This window comes from Poecilia latipinna, unplaced genomic scaffold, assembly GCF_001443285.1.
Source record: "Poecilia latipinna isolate Pla-1442-1.1 unplaced genomic scaffold, P_latipinna-1.0 Scaffold2409, whole genome shotgun sequence".
Taxonomy (NCBI): domain Eukaryota; kingdom Metazoa; phylum Chordata; class Actinopteri; order Cyprinodontiformes; family Poeciliidae; genus Poecilia; species Poecilia latipinna.
Window position 1 is genome coordinate 111,623 of NW_015115025.1, and position 16,152 is coordinate 127,774.

General features: G+C 35.5%; 1 protein-coding gene across 1 annotated transcript in view; it reads right to left on the reverse strand.

The window, feature by feature from the left end:
* Positions 1-14,797, reverse strand: part of LOC106937682 (slit homolog 1 protein-like) — a gene marked incomplete at its 5' end in the record, with an annotated part of 44,486 nt that extends 29,689 nt beyond the window's left edge. The window contains 19 exon segments of the mRNA XM_015019324.1: positions 1,329-1,400; positions 2,006-2,074; positions 2,868-3,006; positions 3,376-3,542; positions 3,624-3,767; positions 5,257-5,400; positions 5,680-5,754; positions 6,347-6,491; positions 6,572-6,595; positions 7,092-7,255; positions 8,060-8,203; positions 9,451-9,522; positions 10,661-10,732; positions 11,882-11,953; positions 12,220-12,367; positions 13,370-13,533; positions 13,611-13,682; positions 14,554-14,625; positions 14,691-14,797. Coding sequence (XP_014874810.1) covers positions 1,329-1,400; positions 2,006-2,074; positions 2,868-3,006; positions 3,376-3,542; positions 3,624-3,767; positions 5,257-5,400; positions 5,680-5,754; positions 6,347-6,491; positions 6,572-6,595; positions 7,092-7,255; positions 8,060-8,203; positions 9,451-9,522; positions 10,661-10,732; positions 11,882-11,953; positions 12,220-12,367; positions 13,370-13,533; positions 13,611-13,682; positions 14,554-14,625; positions 14,691-14,797 — 2,066 coding nt within the window.
* Positions 14,798-16,152: the final 1,355 nt, after the last annotated feature.

The following is a 16,152-nucleotide window of genomic DNA, read 5'->3' on the forward strand; positions in this document are numbered from 1 at the left end:
ATATTCAGCCAGTTCAACAGAAACGACCAATCAGAGCCAGAAGGCGGGTCTTAGCGCTGTCAATCATAGCAGAGTGCACACTGCTCACTCCCTTCCCTCACCTCGTTACCATGGCCGTCTATGACAGCAGATTAACGGTTTTCCTGTAACGCTGAGTTGTTTCTCTGCCAATAGCACATTTAGCAGCCCATTCATGAGGTTGATTGGCAGCGCTATGCCCCTCCTTCTGGCTCTGATTGTCACAACATGGTGACAGTTTCAACAATTATGTAAAAAAAACATATTTTTCATAAAAGTTGCAAAGCATGGGTACAAACAGGTCTCTGGAATGAACAATGAACCTAACCCAGGGGTGTTCAACATGCGGCCCGGGGGCCATTTGTGGCCCTTGAACTGATTGTTTGTGGCCCTCTGACATGATTCAACTTTGTCCCATCCAGTGGTTGATGCAGATGACTGTTTTCAATCAGGCTAAAACTATTAACGACATAATTTTCCTACAATGGAAACTGTTGAGTGCAACATAAAGTATTAATCTTTTTATATAAAAGCTTTTATGAGCAGAACTACATTTATGCCGAGACTTTTACTGAAAAGCTGACTTTGCCTCACAAAAATCATCAGCTTTTATTTAATTTATTAAATTTGGCTAAATACAGCAAATGTTTTAAAAGAAAGAGACTCAAATCCTGTTCTTACAAGTGAGAATAAATGTTGTTCAACCAAGCCCAAAAGATTTTGATTAGTGTGTAGAATCCTTTCAAGATTTGGATCTATGATGAACAACTTTCATTTTCTACAAAGAAAATTAGAATACTTTATTTGCTTCATTTTAATTGTTTTTATTTTATTTTCTCGGCCCAGAAGTAGTTTTGGCCACCCCAGATCTAACCATAAGTAATAACAAATTGACTTAGGAACCACAAACTGTATTTTACAACGGCCATCACAAAATAATGACCTCGAGTCAATTTAGTAGAAACATCGTGGGTAGATTATGAAACAAAGCGATCCAAAAGCTTGACTCAGATCCACCAGTTCTCAGGAGGAATGGGACAAAGTTTTGGCAAACTGGTGAAAAGTTTGTGGTTGGAAACAATACAGCTTGAAATTCAGTTCCAACAAATACTAAAAAAACACATGAAAACCTCCAGATTAAAAGTCTCTTGAACAGATTTTACCGACAGTCTTAACTCTTCTGACTTTAGACTGAAATGTCATTTTCAGCACACAGAGCATTTCGACTTTAATCTCTTTATTTATAACTTACTGTTAGAAAAATGATAAAACTAGCTAAATTCTTAGTGTTTGACTGGGTGTGTACTCACAGAGTTGTGAGTTGGCTCATGTTGGAGAAGGAGTCATTGGACAGCGAGTTGATTTTATTGTTGCTCAGATCGCTGCGGAGTCAAAGGTCAGGAGGGATCAATACGCATTAATGCAACATGCAAGTCTAAAACAAACTTCTTGGAACAACACACACAAACAAAAGCATAAAGAGTTAAACAACGTTTAAATTATTTTTTGAAAATCCTAGCATCTCCTGAAACAACAAAAAAAATCTAAGTTAACTCAGTTTTTGATCTGATCACATGAAGGATTCTTCTGGATGTTTGTCATATTATCTAAGTAAGAAACGTCTCAGCATTGAATCGAGTCTACAGCCAACAGCTCCACCCAGTGGATGTTTGTGGAAGGACGTTCACGTCTTCCAGCACAAGTTACTGTTAAATAACGGCTGATCCTAAGAATAAACTTCTGACTTTCAGAGTACTGATCCGCTTTAGTTTGAAGGTACACTTCTTGAAAAAAAAAAATGCTAAAAAAAATAAATAAAAATAAAGGTCATATTACATTGGGTCAAAAAAATATATAATATTTTCAAAAAGAGCTGCTGTTTACTCAGTTTGTGCCTCCATAAATGCTGCATCAGCAGAGCAGGATAAAAGTCAGTATTATTTTTGTCAAAGTGAATTCAGACCGTGTTTAGTGAGGTTTCTCTTACACAAGCTGCAGGTACTTGAAGGTGGCTAACTCCTTAGGAACGCTGGTGAACTGGTTTCCATCCAGGTACCTAGCAAGAGAAAATATTTGTTCTGAAAAACTCTGACTCTGTTCAAACATTTGCATGTTGCTAAAATCCTATTCACATAAATTCAATGAGAGAAATGATGTCAGAAACATTATTCAATCAGGAACTGTAAAAAGTAATGACAAGTTAATAACTGTTAAACTTCTACTCCAACCAATTAAACACTTGAACCGTTTTCATCTGCAGCCTCCTAATGAAACACTGTACTGCATGTGTTTTTCTCGCTTTAACTTTTCAATATATTTTATTCTCAAACCTGCCAATTATCTGTACAATAGATGAACAATAATGTGTGAAGTGATTGATTTAATCAACTTATGGAAGCTGGTTTTAGAGTTATTACTGGAAAATACACCAGGAAACAGGAAATGGACTGAAATCAGACAATTTTCTTCATCAACCCTTCCTGGTGATTGGTCTAGCAGAAAGTCAAAAAAGAATATATTTTTCTGGTCAGTGAACATATCACACATAAGTAATAACACAACAATCATACTGAGAGCTGGTCAGTATCAACCGCTCATAGCAGAAAGGCTTCCTAAATACTGACCCATAAAGATATAAAATCTGTAAGGTCAAAGCCTCACCACTAAATTCTGCTTGGTAAATCACTTTTAACTTTATTATTATTATTATTGATCAGGTTATAGGTCTAAAATGCACCCGATCAAACTTTAAGAGCAGCCATGGATGTAATACTGACCAGACAACTGAGACATTTCTTATTTTCCCACTTGCTTTGTTTCCCCAGAGGTCTTAAAAGGCGTTTGCTCACAGTTCGGTGATGTTACGTGGTAATCCTCTGGGCAGAGCCTGCAGGTGTTTGTTGCTGCAGCGAACCACTGTGTCCATGCAGGAACACTGACTGGGACACTGAGGCCCCGCTACGCAGCTCCTGTCCTCCAGCACTGAACCTGGACACACAAAGAACAATTTCACTTTGGAGTCACTCAGTTTAAATTATTCACATTGCATTTGCTAGGGATGTAAGCTAAAAAAAATATCCAAAAGGTCATTGAAATTTGCCACTTTGTTTCATTAAAAAATACGTTAAATTTCTTGCTGAGCAAATAAAACAAAACACAGTATTTTGTTTTTATAAGCTGGAAAACAAGATTCCCCCTGAGTTATTTCAACTTTAGTATTCTGGCCCATTTTGCAGAAAGTTTGGACACCACTGACCTTAGCTAATTCATTTCGATCTAGTAAACAATTAATTGTTTTCATCTCTAATATTCTCTGATATTTCTCTCCACATTTCAGCGAGTATTAAGAGAAACTACCATCCTCGCAGCGGAAATCAGGGACCGCTACGTCCTGCAGAGGAATCCCTCGCAGGAAAGCCGGGCTCTGGCACCGAGGGTTCCCCGTCACGATCCGGCGGCTCCGGAGCCACGCCCCGAACCAGGACAGGTGGCAGTCGCAGGTAAAGGGGTTGGCCAGCAGGTTTCTGACACACAGCAGACAAACCATGAGGGAGGGAATAACATGCAAGGCGAGACACACACTTTGATGCACAAGAGTCACTGACAGAGTGGAGAGGTTGGGCAGAGTGTCGAAGGCTCCAGGCAGGATGGTGGTGAGCTGGTTGTCGTAGAGGGAGAGCAGCCTGACGTTGGGCAGGCCTGTGAAGCTGCTGTTATGGATGCAGCTGATCCTGTTGTTCCTCAGCATCCTATACACACACACACACACACACACACACACACACACACATCCAAAAATACAAACAGTACCTATTAAACTCCAACATCTGGTACAATCATTTTCTAAAAGATGAATTATGAATATCAGTTTACAGTTTTACAGTGTGTTACTCTTGTCTGGGTTCTTTCTTTTTATGTGGCTGAAGAGACTAAAGATTCATAATATATTTGTAAAGAGAGTAAAGGAAAATCAAAGGATAAATAAAGGACATGAGTATTCGGGTCATACTAGGGTCATAGGGTCATATTAATAAAAAATAAAAAATAAAAATAATAAAATTATGAGAATAAAGTCATAATAATGCTAGAATAAAGTTGTAATTAAATCAGAATATGAGAATAAAGTTGTAGTATTATGAGAATACAGTCATATGAGAATAAATATGAGAATAAACTTGTACAAAAATAAAGTCGTAGGAGAATAAAGTTGTAATAAAATGAGAATAATCCAATAAATCATGAGAATAAAATCGTACAGGACATTCTTTTTCACTTTTAATGCATAAACTTTATCAACAAAATTTAAATTTCCTCTAAATGCCAGCAGCATTTAGAGGAAATGCTGCTGGCAGTCGTATTAAACCTGCCGCCAGGTGGCGCTGTTTGAATATTTAAGGTTTATAGCAGGACATGCAGAGGTTAAGACTCTTGTTCTTTCAACAACATAACTTTTTATGTTTTGGAAAATGCTGCAGCTGCATTTTGCAGCCTAAAAAATAGTCAAACTCGTCATCCACACACGTAAGAGCAGAGTTTTAAAAGATTAAAAGAAAAACCTCCTTGCAACTTAATAAATTTTGATATAAACAAGACAATAAGTGAGATACTATTTACTGTTCATATGACGGATTTATTCTATAAATCAAAATGTTACATTAACAACAATTTTTAAACATTAATTGGCAAGAAAAGATAAAATCAATTTTAAACACATATGGTTGCTGCTGTTGTTTACTCAGTTTTGTAGTAAAGAGACTTTGTTTGAGTCCTTGTGTTTTTGTTCATGCGGTGAGTTTTCTCTTTAACAAAGAGTTTAAGGTGTTGTTATATTTATTTACATTTATTTAAAAAATACTGTGAAAATCGATTGTGACATGTAAACAAATTTATATCTGATTTAAAAGTAACTTTTTGTCTTTGAGTCCAAATTGTTTGAAACATGTTGAATTCCTGTAACGTCTGTAATGACTTGAAAAATGATTAAAAACCAATGAAAACATCAGTTGGCTTGTTGGTACAGAATAAAACAAACAAGAAAAAACAAGTTTTCCTCATTTTCATGACAAAACTTTAAGAAAAGTATCTATATCACAATCAGATTATCTTAACTTCTCTAGTTATTTGATGTACAAAATGCAGGGCTTAATAGAAACACACAGGATGTTTAGCTGGTCTACATGAATAACCACATCATTTCCACATTTAAATGCTAATAAAACTACTGGATTTTGAACTCACAGCATGCGCAGCCCCTCCATGCCTCTGAACATGCTCCCTCGCACCGACTCCAGGTGGTTGGCTGTCAGGTGAAGTTCCCCCACTGACGAGGCGCCCTCAAACGCACCGTCCTCGATCTCCGAAATCTTGTTGTTGCTCAGGTTACTAAAAGGAAAAAGCAAAAAATAAATAAAGCTTTTTGCCATGTGGGTGAAAATTGTTGACTCCAAAAAAATTTAAAAAATAAATAAAATCAATCAAATATTTATTGTTGATTCAAAACTTGAAAGAAACTTTTACAGTAGTCTGCTAGGGCCACTGAAGGTAGAAAAAAAATGAGTAAATTTCTGCAAAAAAGTCAGAAAATTTTGTGATAGATCTTCCAATTTTCCAAAAATTTCAAAAAGAAAATTTAAAAGAAAATTTTTGGCATTTGGCACTTACATTTTCTTTAGATGAGAAAGACCCTTGAAGGCGCCGGTGGCCTCCAGCATAGACAGGTCATTGTTGTTAAGACGCCTGGAGAAATTATAGGAGACATAAAGATGGAGACGAATTCATTAATATCGAATCCAACAAAAAGACCGATTCAGATGTTTGGACCTGCATCAATGTGTCTTAATGCAGCTGTAATGTTTTATCAGTGTGGAAATGAAGGATTTTTCTCACTGTCTCATGAAATCAGGCTAAACCTTTCCTGATTTTTGTCACTTTTCTTTTTGAATAGTGAGTTAGATGTCTTAGACAAAGTTTAAAGTTTTCTTCAAATTCATAAGTTAAATAATTTTATGACTAATTTGGTGGTATTCTGACGGTCATTGTCCATTTAGAAGATCCATTTGTGCTCAAAATGTTTCCACGTTATTTGACATTCCTATGCAAATGTGGTCATTTTTACCAAACACTTCAAATCTATTTTTATCTTTATCTGACATGTATCCACAAATTAAGATTTTTATTGTCAAAAATAAGCTGGACCCAAACGGAAGTACAAAAATGTGCAAAAAAGTTAATTTGCATGATAGGTCCCCTTTTAGTGTGGAGGGTGAACCTAAAAGTTACTGTGACAGGACGTAGTGTCTGTGTAATTTTGCACATGAGCGTGACTCACAGCTCTTCGGTGGAGGGCAGCAGGTGCTCTGGGAACTTGGTGAGGCGCAGATTGGAGCAGTCCACCACATTGGCCTCACAGCGACATTTAGCAGGACATACAGGCTTACTGTTACAATCGTAGCTCAGGCGTCGATCTTCAGTGCCTGCATGCAAACACAGGATGCAAATGTCTCCTATTGTTTCTGTGACTGCAAAAATAAAGCTAAAGAAAAAACATATTCACCTGGGATGTGGTACTGCTCCTTGGCTGTAAAGAAAAACAATCAAAGAGAAATATGTCAATCAATAAATATGCTTACTTTAGTATAATTTCTGAATGAAAAACAAACCAATGTTTAAACCCAAAATTCACCAGACAAAGACACACACCTGCAGATTTTGTTAAAGTTTCATAAGTTTATAATTAAACAAAACTGCTTTGGAAAAATTTCTTTTGCCTGATTTTATTTTATTTATTTTTTTTTATTTTTATTTTCGTCCGTACAAAAGCCAAAATTTCCTCTTAACTTTATATTTTGTTTTGCCTGATTTTTAAATATTAAATTATTAATTTACTCAGACTTATTACCAAATACTTTTTTTACTATTGAGTAATTTCTTAGACGACTACTTTTTTACTTTTACTTGAGTAAATATATGTTAGTGTTACTCTTCCTCAGTATAATTTTTGTGCACTCTACCCACCTCTTCTGTTCATACTTTCAAAACAATAATTATCAACTGAATGGCCGGTAGAGACTCACCGGAGCATCTGAACTTATGGCTCTTGATCTGAGCGATGCGTTTGTTGGCGAGCCGACGAGGGCTGGCGCAGCGAGCTCCGCTGGTCTCGATGGGGTTTGAACCCAGGAAGTCAGCCAGCCACTTCACATGACAGTCACAGACAAACGGGTTCTGGGCCAGGTGGCTGAGAAGACATCACAAAACGGCAACCCGATCAAACACTAGCTTCTCTTCTGGATTGTCCACATTCGGTGGTCGCCATGGCAACTCGGCCGTCTCCAGACCAGATCAAACTCGACGTCACGTTGCGTCAGCAGCCAAGCTACTGCGCATGTCGCCTTCAGAATGCAGGCAAGAATACATAATTCTACCTTTTTAACTATGTACAGGTTGGCTAACAAAATAATTTACAACTCGTAGCCAGCGCAGATCACCTTACGGGCGCAGGCTGTTTTGAGAGATTTTACTTTTAGCACACTGCCTCCCGTTCAACGGCATTTTTAATTTCCGAAGGCGTAGTTTATTACTTGCCTTGATGGAAGCAACTACATCCTCATATTCCCTCTAATTATTGCATTTTATTTGTCCTATTCTGACGCCCTTATTGCTCACCATATATATATATATATATATATATATATATATATATGTTCGTCTTATTTAGGGGACTCTACGTATATCATATTATCGTGAACAAATAGCTAATATTATTTAGTTTTGGTCATCTTCTCTCGTCAATTATCAACTCACCTGTAATTAATGTCAATTTGGTAAAGTAACTTACAATTACACTGCCATAAACATTTGTAGTATACTGACAACATGCTAGCTAATGCTAAAACAGCAAGACGAAAGCGGGTAACCATGGTAACCAGTGAGCCCGGTGTTCCAGCGCTTTCTGTAGCCAAGTTGCGCGCGCATCCGCTGCGTTTACAACTAAAAATTCCCTCTAAAGCCCAAACAGAAACGTGCTTATTTCTTTACTCACAGTGTCTGGATGCTGTGCAGTGAGCTAAAGGTTCCCTTAGCCAGACTTTGGATCTTATTGTCGTACAGAGAAAGAAGGGCAAGGTTTTCCAGGTCTTTGAACGCTGCTGCACGGATACAGTGGATTTTATTTGCATTCAGCAATCTGCAGGATGTTAAGAAACCAGGATCAGAAAAGAATAAATCACAGGTTCACTGACATCATCATCTGACTGCTAAGGCATATCAGGGGAACTGTAGATAGGAGAAAAGGAAGAGTAAATTTCCACCAAAACTCAGAAAATTTTCAAAGGTCAAATATTTTCAACTTTTGAAACTCAGAAATGTCCATGTTTTGTTAAGAACATTTCATAGAATAATCTGAAAATTTCTGATTTTTTTTTCTGGCAAATTTTAAACTAAACTCACAAATTTATGTGTCTTTTCTGGAAAAATTCTGAGATTACTCTCAAAATTTCTGAGTATTTTGGCAGAAATTTACCCTTTTTTTCTATATACAATGGCCCTAATATGGTGATGTATCTGACAAGTGTGGGTTTCAAACAGATATCTTTTTTTCTTTTTTTTTCACAAAAAGCCTAAATTTTTTAAGCCTAAATTGTCAACTTCTTGTGACCCCCATTTGGGAATCCCTACAGAACAATTAAGGCTATTTGTACCACACAAAATCACCACAAGAGACCAGAGGGGGAGTTACTGGCATGTTTTCTTGGACCAATTCTTCCATTTTCTTATTCCTCAAACAAAGATGAAGCCATAATGAAAATAAACACTTTCAATGCATTAAAAATAAATAAAACATTACAATTCACCACTACTTTAGAAGTAATGTTAAGCTATGGAAACTATGACACAGTGTTAGGGCCACACTAAAGAAAAATAAAAAACAAGAACAAAGTCATAAAATTATGACTCTAAAGTCATAATATTACAAAAAGAAACTCAAAATATGAGAATAAAGTACAATAAAGTTGTATGAGAATAAAGTCAAAATTATACAAGCATAAAGTTATAATAGTGTGAGAAAAAATCATATTACAAAAATAAAGTTGTATAAGAATAAAGTCATAAAATTACAAAAATAAAGTTGTAATTTTACAACTTTCTTTTCTTAACACTATAAAGTTGTTCTTGGGTTATTTCGACTTTATTCTTGTAATATTATTATTCTCAGTTGTTTTTTTAGTGTGGCCCTAATACTTCATTAATCAAAACTGATTTACGGTTAACAGCTTGGAATAAAAACATATAAAGACATGTTTTATTTTCAATATTTTGAATGAAAGTCGCTTCTACTAAGCTAGAAAATCTAACATAAAATTAACTTATGATGCAAAACTTAGATGTCATCCCAGTTTTAACAGAAATAAATGTGAGTTTTTTCAGACTTACAGCAGCTCCAGAGAAACCAAGCCATCGAATACTCCACTGGGCAGCTCAGTGATTTTATTCCCATACAGAACCCTGCAGACAAGAAACAGCAGGATCACCCCGGATGCTTTTACTGCTGTTACTGATGCATTACTTTGATAAAACCACACACTTTATTGTACAGATACATGTTTACAAAAAAGCCATAAGAAGGCAGAAAACAGAGCTATGAAAGAACAGAATGTCTGAGTTCAGTTATCCCGCAAGTTTAGATGCATTCCTTCACAAACACACCTGAATCTAACGAATGATTTGTTACCAAACCTCTGTGGAGCTAAATCACAGTGGAGTGCGTCGATCTTACATTAATTTATCTTATACACACATGATCAAAATATGTTTTGATGTTACAACATAAATGTGTGATGTTGTAACATAATGTTAAAACATTATTTGTTTTAACTTTCTTGATGCTGATTTGCTAAGAAGATATTGCTTGTACAAATAACGATATGAATAACCTGGCTGGTTCCACAAATACCTGCACTATATTTTAAAAAAAGTCTCAAATTAACGCTACAGTACTGGCAACTGTTACTGAATTTTAACGTATAAATATGGCATAAATACGTACAAATTCTGGCAACCACAGCTAGGTATTTTACTGTAAATTATGGTAATTTATGTTAAAATGTTACTGTATAATCTGTATCGTAAGACCTGTATATGGTAAAATATATCCGTAAAATTATTTCATACCATATAAAATAATCCAGATTTTAAATGGTATTTTATATTTTAACATATAAAATTCAGATAATCACAGATTATGTATGGCAAAATCCGTATTTATCCAAATTTTACCATATAAAAACTAGATTTATGGTAATTTACAGTAGCTGCGGTTACAAGTGGTTTCTGGATGGTAAGTTAACTTGTCTTTTCCAGTAGTCATTGTTAATCACATACAGAGGTAAAACCAGCTGACCAAACCCTGCTGGAGCTCTGCCAGGGTTGCTAGGTAACGGTTGCTAGATATCGGGCTGGGCTTTACTGGGGTTGCTAGGTGAGGGGCAGAGCCTGCTGAATTGTGACGTTATATTCACTCCTCTATAACCTGTCACTGTAACAGCCTATACATATATATGCTTGTTACTTTCAGTGGAAGGAAAAATAAGACATTTAAAAAAATAAATAAATAAAATAGTGAGAGGAAGCAAAGGAAACTCACAGTGAATTGAGCGCTCGGAGGCCATGAAATGCATCAGGAGCAATCTCAGATATCTGATTGTTGCTCAGGTCTCTGTGCAGGAAACAGATCAGAAACTATATATTCATCACAGATGTAAATGGAAAATACATTCATTCCCCTTCCTTTGATTCAAAGCTTCAGTTATTTATTTACTTGAATCTCCAGCTTGATCTTCACCACCACATTCTGATATTTTAAACATTCAGCTCAACTCACATTTCTCTTCCCGCCTGTCTGGAAACCTACAAACTCAGAAACTCTCCTACAATATAAACACATGCAGCCAACCATCGTGTTGCCTTCGTGCTCCTGTAAGCCGTAAGCAACGCTGCAGAACATTTTGGAACTGAATTGTAACATAAAACATGCACAGGACTGCAAATCATTCCTGCACATCTAGAATTAAATTCTCCACACTATGTCACCATATTGAGCCATTGAGTATCAACATGGCTGATTTAGCACGTTAGCATTAGCTTCCACTAAATATCACAATGTTGTAGTGAAGAACTAATGTGAATTATTAGCGCTTCAATGTTAGCGCAGTGATTTTTTTAGTTAACAGTGCCCAACTTGTGGTTTCACTGCAAAAACACAAAACCTTACAAAGCATTTTTGGTTTATTTTCTAGTGCAAATATCTTAGTACACTTGGAGTAAGACAAAGCTTAACTTACAAGTAACTTTTCAGCAACATGTAGGAGCTTTTTTAAATCAATAATTCCTTAATATTGGTGAAAAAGTGCTAGTACCACTGGCAGATTATATAATATGGGAAAATGTGAAATAATTTTACAATGGAACTAACACTTTTTCATCAATATTTAGTTAACTATTTAGTTAAAAAGCTCCTATATATTGCTGAAACGTTACTTGTAAGTTTGTTTTGTCTTATTTCAAGTGTACTAAGATATTCGCATTAGAAACTAGACATAAAATACTTGGTAAGATTTTGTGTTTTTGCAGTGCTGTGTTTATGAATATCACACTTTGCTTTTTGAATAGACACTGAAACAAAATGGGGCAGAAAAAGACACAAAAGATGTGCAAAAAACAGCCCAAGGTCAGTGCAACATAATGTTTGTCAGTAAAGGAAATGTCTGACATCAAGTAATCATTGAAATAAAGAGAACAGATTGTCTTAGCTGCAGTAACCTGTATGAAGGTAAAACAAAGTGGTGATAAAAAGGCTGTAACTCACATGCGGTGGAGCTTCTTGTAGGAGGTGAACGCACCAGGAGGAACTGACTTGATGCCGTTCTGCTCCAGACGACTGCAGGAAAATAAAAGACAAAATGAGACACAAAGATTAGTTGGTTTTTATTTTCATTTACACATTACTTGATTCACTTTTAGTGTCGAAATACAAAAAATTTTATGTTAGAATAAGGCATAGTTTTATATCTAAAGTATGCAAAAACACAAAATCATATCGAGTATTTTTGATCTAGTTTCTAGTGCAAATATTTTAGTACAGTTAAAATAAGACATTTTGCTTTCTTTCTATTAATCAAAGATGTAAGGAGCAGTAGATCTTACATCTCCGTCATGGCCTCCGGCAGGTGGGCAGGTATGGCAGTGAGGCCCCTTCCTCTGCAGTTCACAATGTTGTTGCTGCAGGAACACATCGGAGGACAAGAACCGGACGCCAAACTGCACGGCTGAACGAAGGCGCTGCCGCTGTGGCCTAGCAGGAGGATCAGAGGGAACGGATCTATACTCAGATCTATTACCTGCATTTCTATGCAACAACACCTGCCACCTGAACAGAGTTCCCAAAAACTGTACTAAATTAAGAGCAGCACTACTTCAACATATTTTTACTCAAGAAAAAGAAAAAAAAAAAAAAAAAAAAAATAGCAAGAAGTAAAAGAGTGTTTGGTAAAACGTCGACTCAAGTGCTGAGCAACTGATCAAATTATCAATCATTTAATATTTAAAAATTACATAAACAGGCAGATCAAAATTTAAAGTTAAGTGGAAATTTTGGAATTTTAAAGACCAAAATGACAATAAATTATATTAGTAACAAAAATAACAAATTAAGACAAAAGAATGTTTTGGGTTTTTTTCTAAAAGAGTTTCTTTCGATAAAAACTTTAACAAAAACTGCAGGTCTGTGTCTGGTGAATTTTTGATTAAAACATGTTTGTTTCTCATCCAGTGGGTAAAAATTTCAGAAATTTTACTCAAGTAAGAGAAGAAATACTTTATAATAAAATTACTCAAGTAAAAATAAAAAGTACAACATTGTAAAAATAAAAAAGTAAATTTTTTCCAAAAATTACTCAAGTGTCACTGCAAATACACAAAATCTTACCAAGTAGTTTAGTCTAGTTTCTAGTGAAAACACTCGAAATAAGACAATATTCTTCTCAGCAAGATTTATGAGCTTGTTTTAGGTCAATAATTCCTTAATATTGATGAAAAAGTTCTAGTTCCACCGGTAGATTATTTCACTTATACCAAGACATTACTCCCATTTTTGTAGTGAAATAATCTGCCAGTGAAACTAGAACCTTTTCATCAATATTAAGGATTTTTTTTACTTAACACAAGCTCATATATCTTGCTGAGAACTCTCTTGAGTTATTGTAAGACATTTACACTAGAAACTGGACCAGAAATACTTGGTAAGCTTTTCTGTTTTTGCAGTGTAAATGTAACTAGTTACTCCCCAACTCTGCACCTGAGCAGGCGAAGTCACTCTTGCGCAGCTCTGCGAGGTTGAGCCCCCGCAGAGCCGGAGGGGAACTGCACTGCGTGTAGAGGCCCAGCGCAGACCGCTGCCGTAGCCATGGCGACAGCCAGGCCAGGTGACAGTCACAGCGCAGCGCGTTGGAGTGGAGCCGGCTGGTGGGGGGAAGCAGAGAAAGAGAGAAAATGGTTCCCCGATAACGACATGCCAGAGGCAGGAGTGGCATACTTACAAGGTTCGCAGTTTGGGCATGTGGTTGAAACTGGAGACTGGGATGCTGCTGATGTTGTTGTTGTTCATCGTGCTGGAGGGGACAAATAGAGATAGCAACAAGGAAAAAGGTCAGAGGATGTGAGGAAACAAATGAGGAGGAAGAGAAACACGAGGAAACAGTAACAGAAGATATGCCGTTATGATCTGATTTAATACTACAACACTGCAAAAACAGCAAATCTACCAAGTATTTTTTGTCTAGTTTCTATTGTAAATATCTCAGTACATTTGTAATAAGACAAAACTAACTTAAAACATTTCAGCAAGATGAAGTAGCTTACTTTAAGTCAATAAGTCCTTAAAATTGATGAAAAAGTTCAGCTGGCAGATTATTTCACTTGTAACATGTAAATTGTCTTAAAATAATTTGTCAATGGAACTAAAACTTATCAATATTGAGGAATTATTGACTTTAAATAAGCTCCTTTATCTTTCTGAAAAGTTACTTATAACTTAGTTCTGTCTTATTTCAAGTGTTCTAAGAAATTTGAACTAAAAACTAGACATTAAAATCTTAGTTTTATGTGTTTTTGAAGTGAACAAAGAAAAAAAATAAAAGTTACACTGCAAAAACACAGAACCTTACAAAGTATTTTATGTCTATTTTTTAGTACACTTGAAATGAGACAAAATTAACTTACAAGTCACTTTAAGCAAGATGTAGGATATTTAAGTCAATATCCTTAATATTGATGAAAAACTTCTAGTTCCACTTGCAGATTGTTTAACTTAAAACAAGACATTTTTCTCATGTTATAAGTAAAATAATTTGCCACCAATTTCAAGGAATTATTACCTTAAAACACGCTCCTATATCTTGCTGAAAAGTTCGTTTTGTCTTATTTCAAGTGTTCTTCCAGAACAGAAACATTCAAACTCCCAGGTCAGCTTTGGATACGTACAGCACTTCCAGGGACCGCAGAGCTCTGAACGCTCCCTCCTCAATACAGGTGATGTGGTTTTTATCCAGCTGACTGGAAATAAAAGCAGCATCAGTACTGGTCATCATCCTTTTAGCACGAGACAGAATTTTACTGACAGGTTTTTGATGTCTGTGGCTCCTCTGAACGCTCGCCGTGGGATGGCCTGGATGGCATTTTCACTCAGATCCCTGAAACACAGAACCGCCAGAGTCCATGATTGTTTCTGATTTTAATTTCTGGACTCATCGATGTACACCAGTGACAATCTATCCAAATATTAATGCTTAAAATTATGCGTTTGATGGGTGTAAATGTGAGGAACGCTGAAAAAACACAACATATTAGCAAGTGTTTTTATCTGGTTTCCAGTGGAAATATTTTAGTTCACTTAAAATAAGAAAACTAACTTATAAGTAAGTTTTAAGCAACACTAGGAGCTTGTTTTAGTAAATAATGGCATTTAACAAATAAAGTTATGAACAAAATAAAATAAAATCATGGGCATAATTTGTCTGAATAGTATGTCTTCTGTACTTTTTATTTAATTTAATATTTTATTATTATTTTATTGATTATTCTTTTATGTGATTTGGACTTTGAGTCTGAAATAAAATCTATAAAATTACATATATATGAGCCGTCATACAACAAATTGTTATGAAGGTTCATTTTCTTTGTTACAATAAATTAACAAATCGAATTACAATAATGTAATTTTTTTTTTCTGGGACATAAATCTGCAAATCATTTGCCCAGTGAAATAACATGCAGATTATTTCACTTGTATCAATATTTTTCTAATATTATAGGTGAAATAAAACTAATTTGCAATTGTTGCCATTCTAAATATTTATATATAAATAGTATAATTTTTATTTTTGTATCAAATTGAAGGACAGACTTCAGTGTTGATGCAAAAATACTTAAGAGTTTTTTGCTGCTGCTGTTTTTCTTGATGATTATTGGACTTTTATTTTCTTGTTTGAACAATAATGTAATTTTATTTTTAAGACAACAGTCTTTAGCTGTCACACTAAACCGGTTTGAGTCATATCTGTTTTTTAATAATTACTTAATATTAAACCTTCTAGAAACAGTTTATTAATAAAATAGGGATTTATTTAAAAACAGATGAGAGATAAGACAGATAAATAAAGCTTAACCTCGGTCATAAATTAACAGGGTTCCTGGCACTTAAAGTTCAGTAGGGTCAGGAACATAAAGCAACCGGAGGACGACAGATATACAGCGTGGGAGCATGTCTGCAACCAGGAGAGAGCGACTTGTAGGGCGTGGTGGTGGTGAGTGATGCAGGTTGTGGAAATATAAATTTCACAGATGGTTCAGCATCATATTTCACATAACCTGGAGCTGGATGGAATTAAATATGAGTCTGTTTTAAGAAGAAACAAGAAAATAAACAGAGAAAATCAGAGTTTTTAAAATTCCTGTCTTAGTTTATTAGCACTAATCCAGTTTGGTGGAACTGGACATAATAAGGACTTTAATATATAAGAATAAAATATGAAAAAAATGTAAAAAGAGGGAGGGATGGATGGATGGATGGATGGATGGATG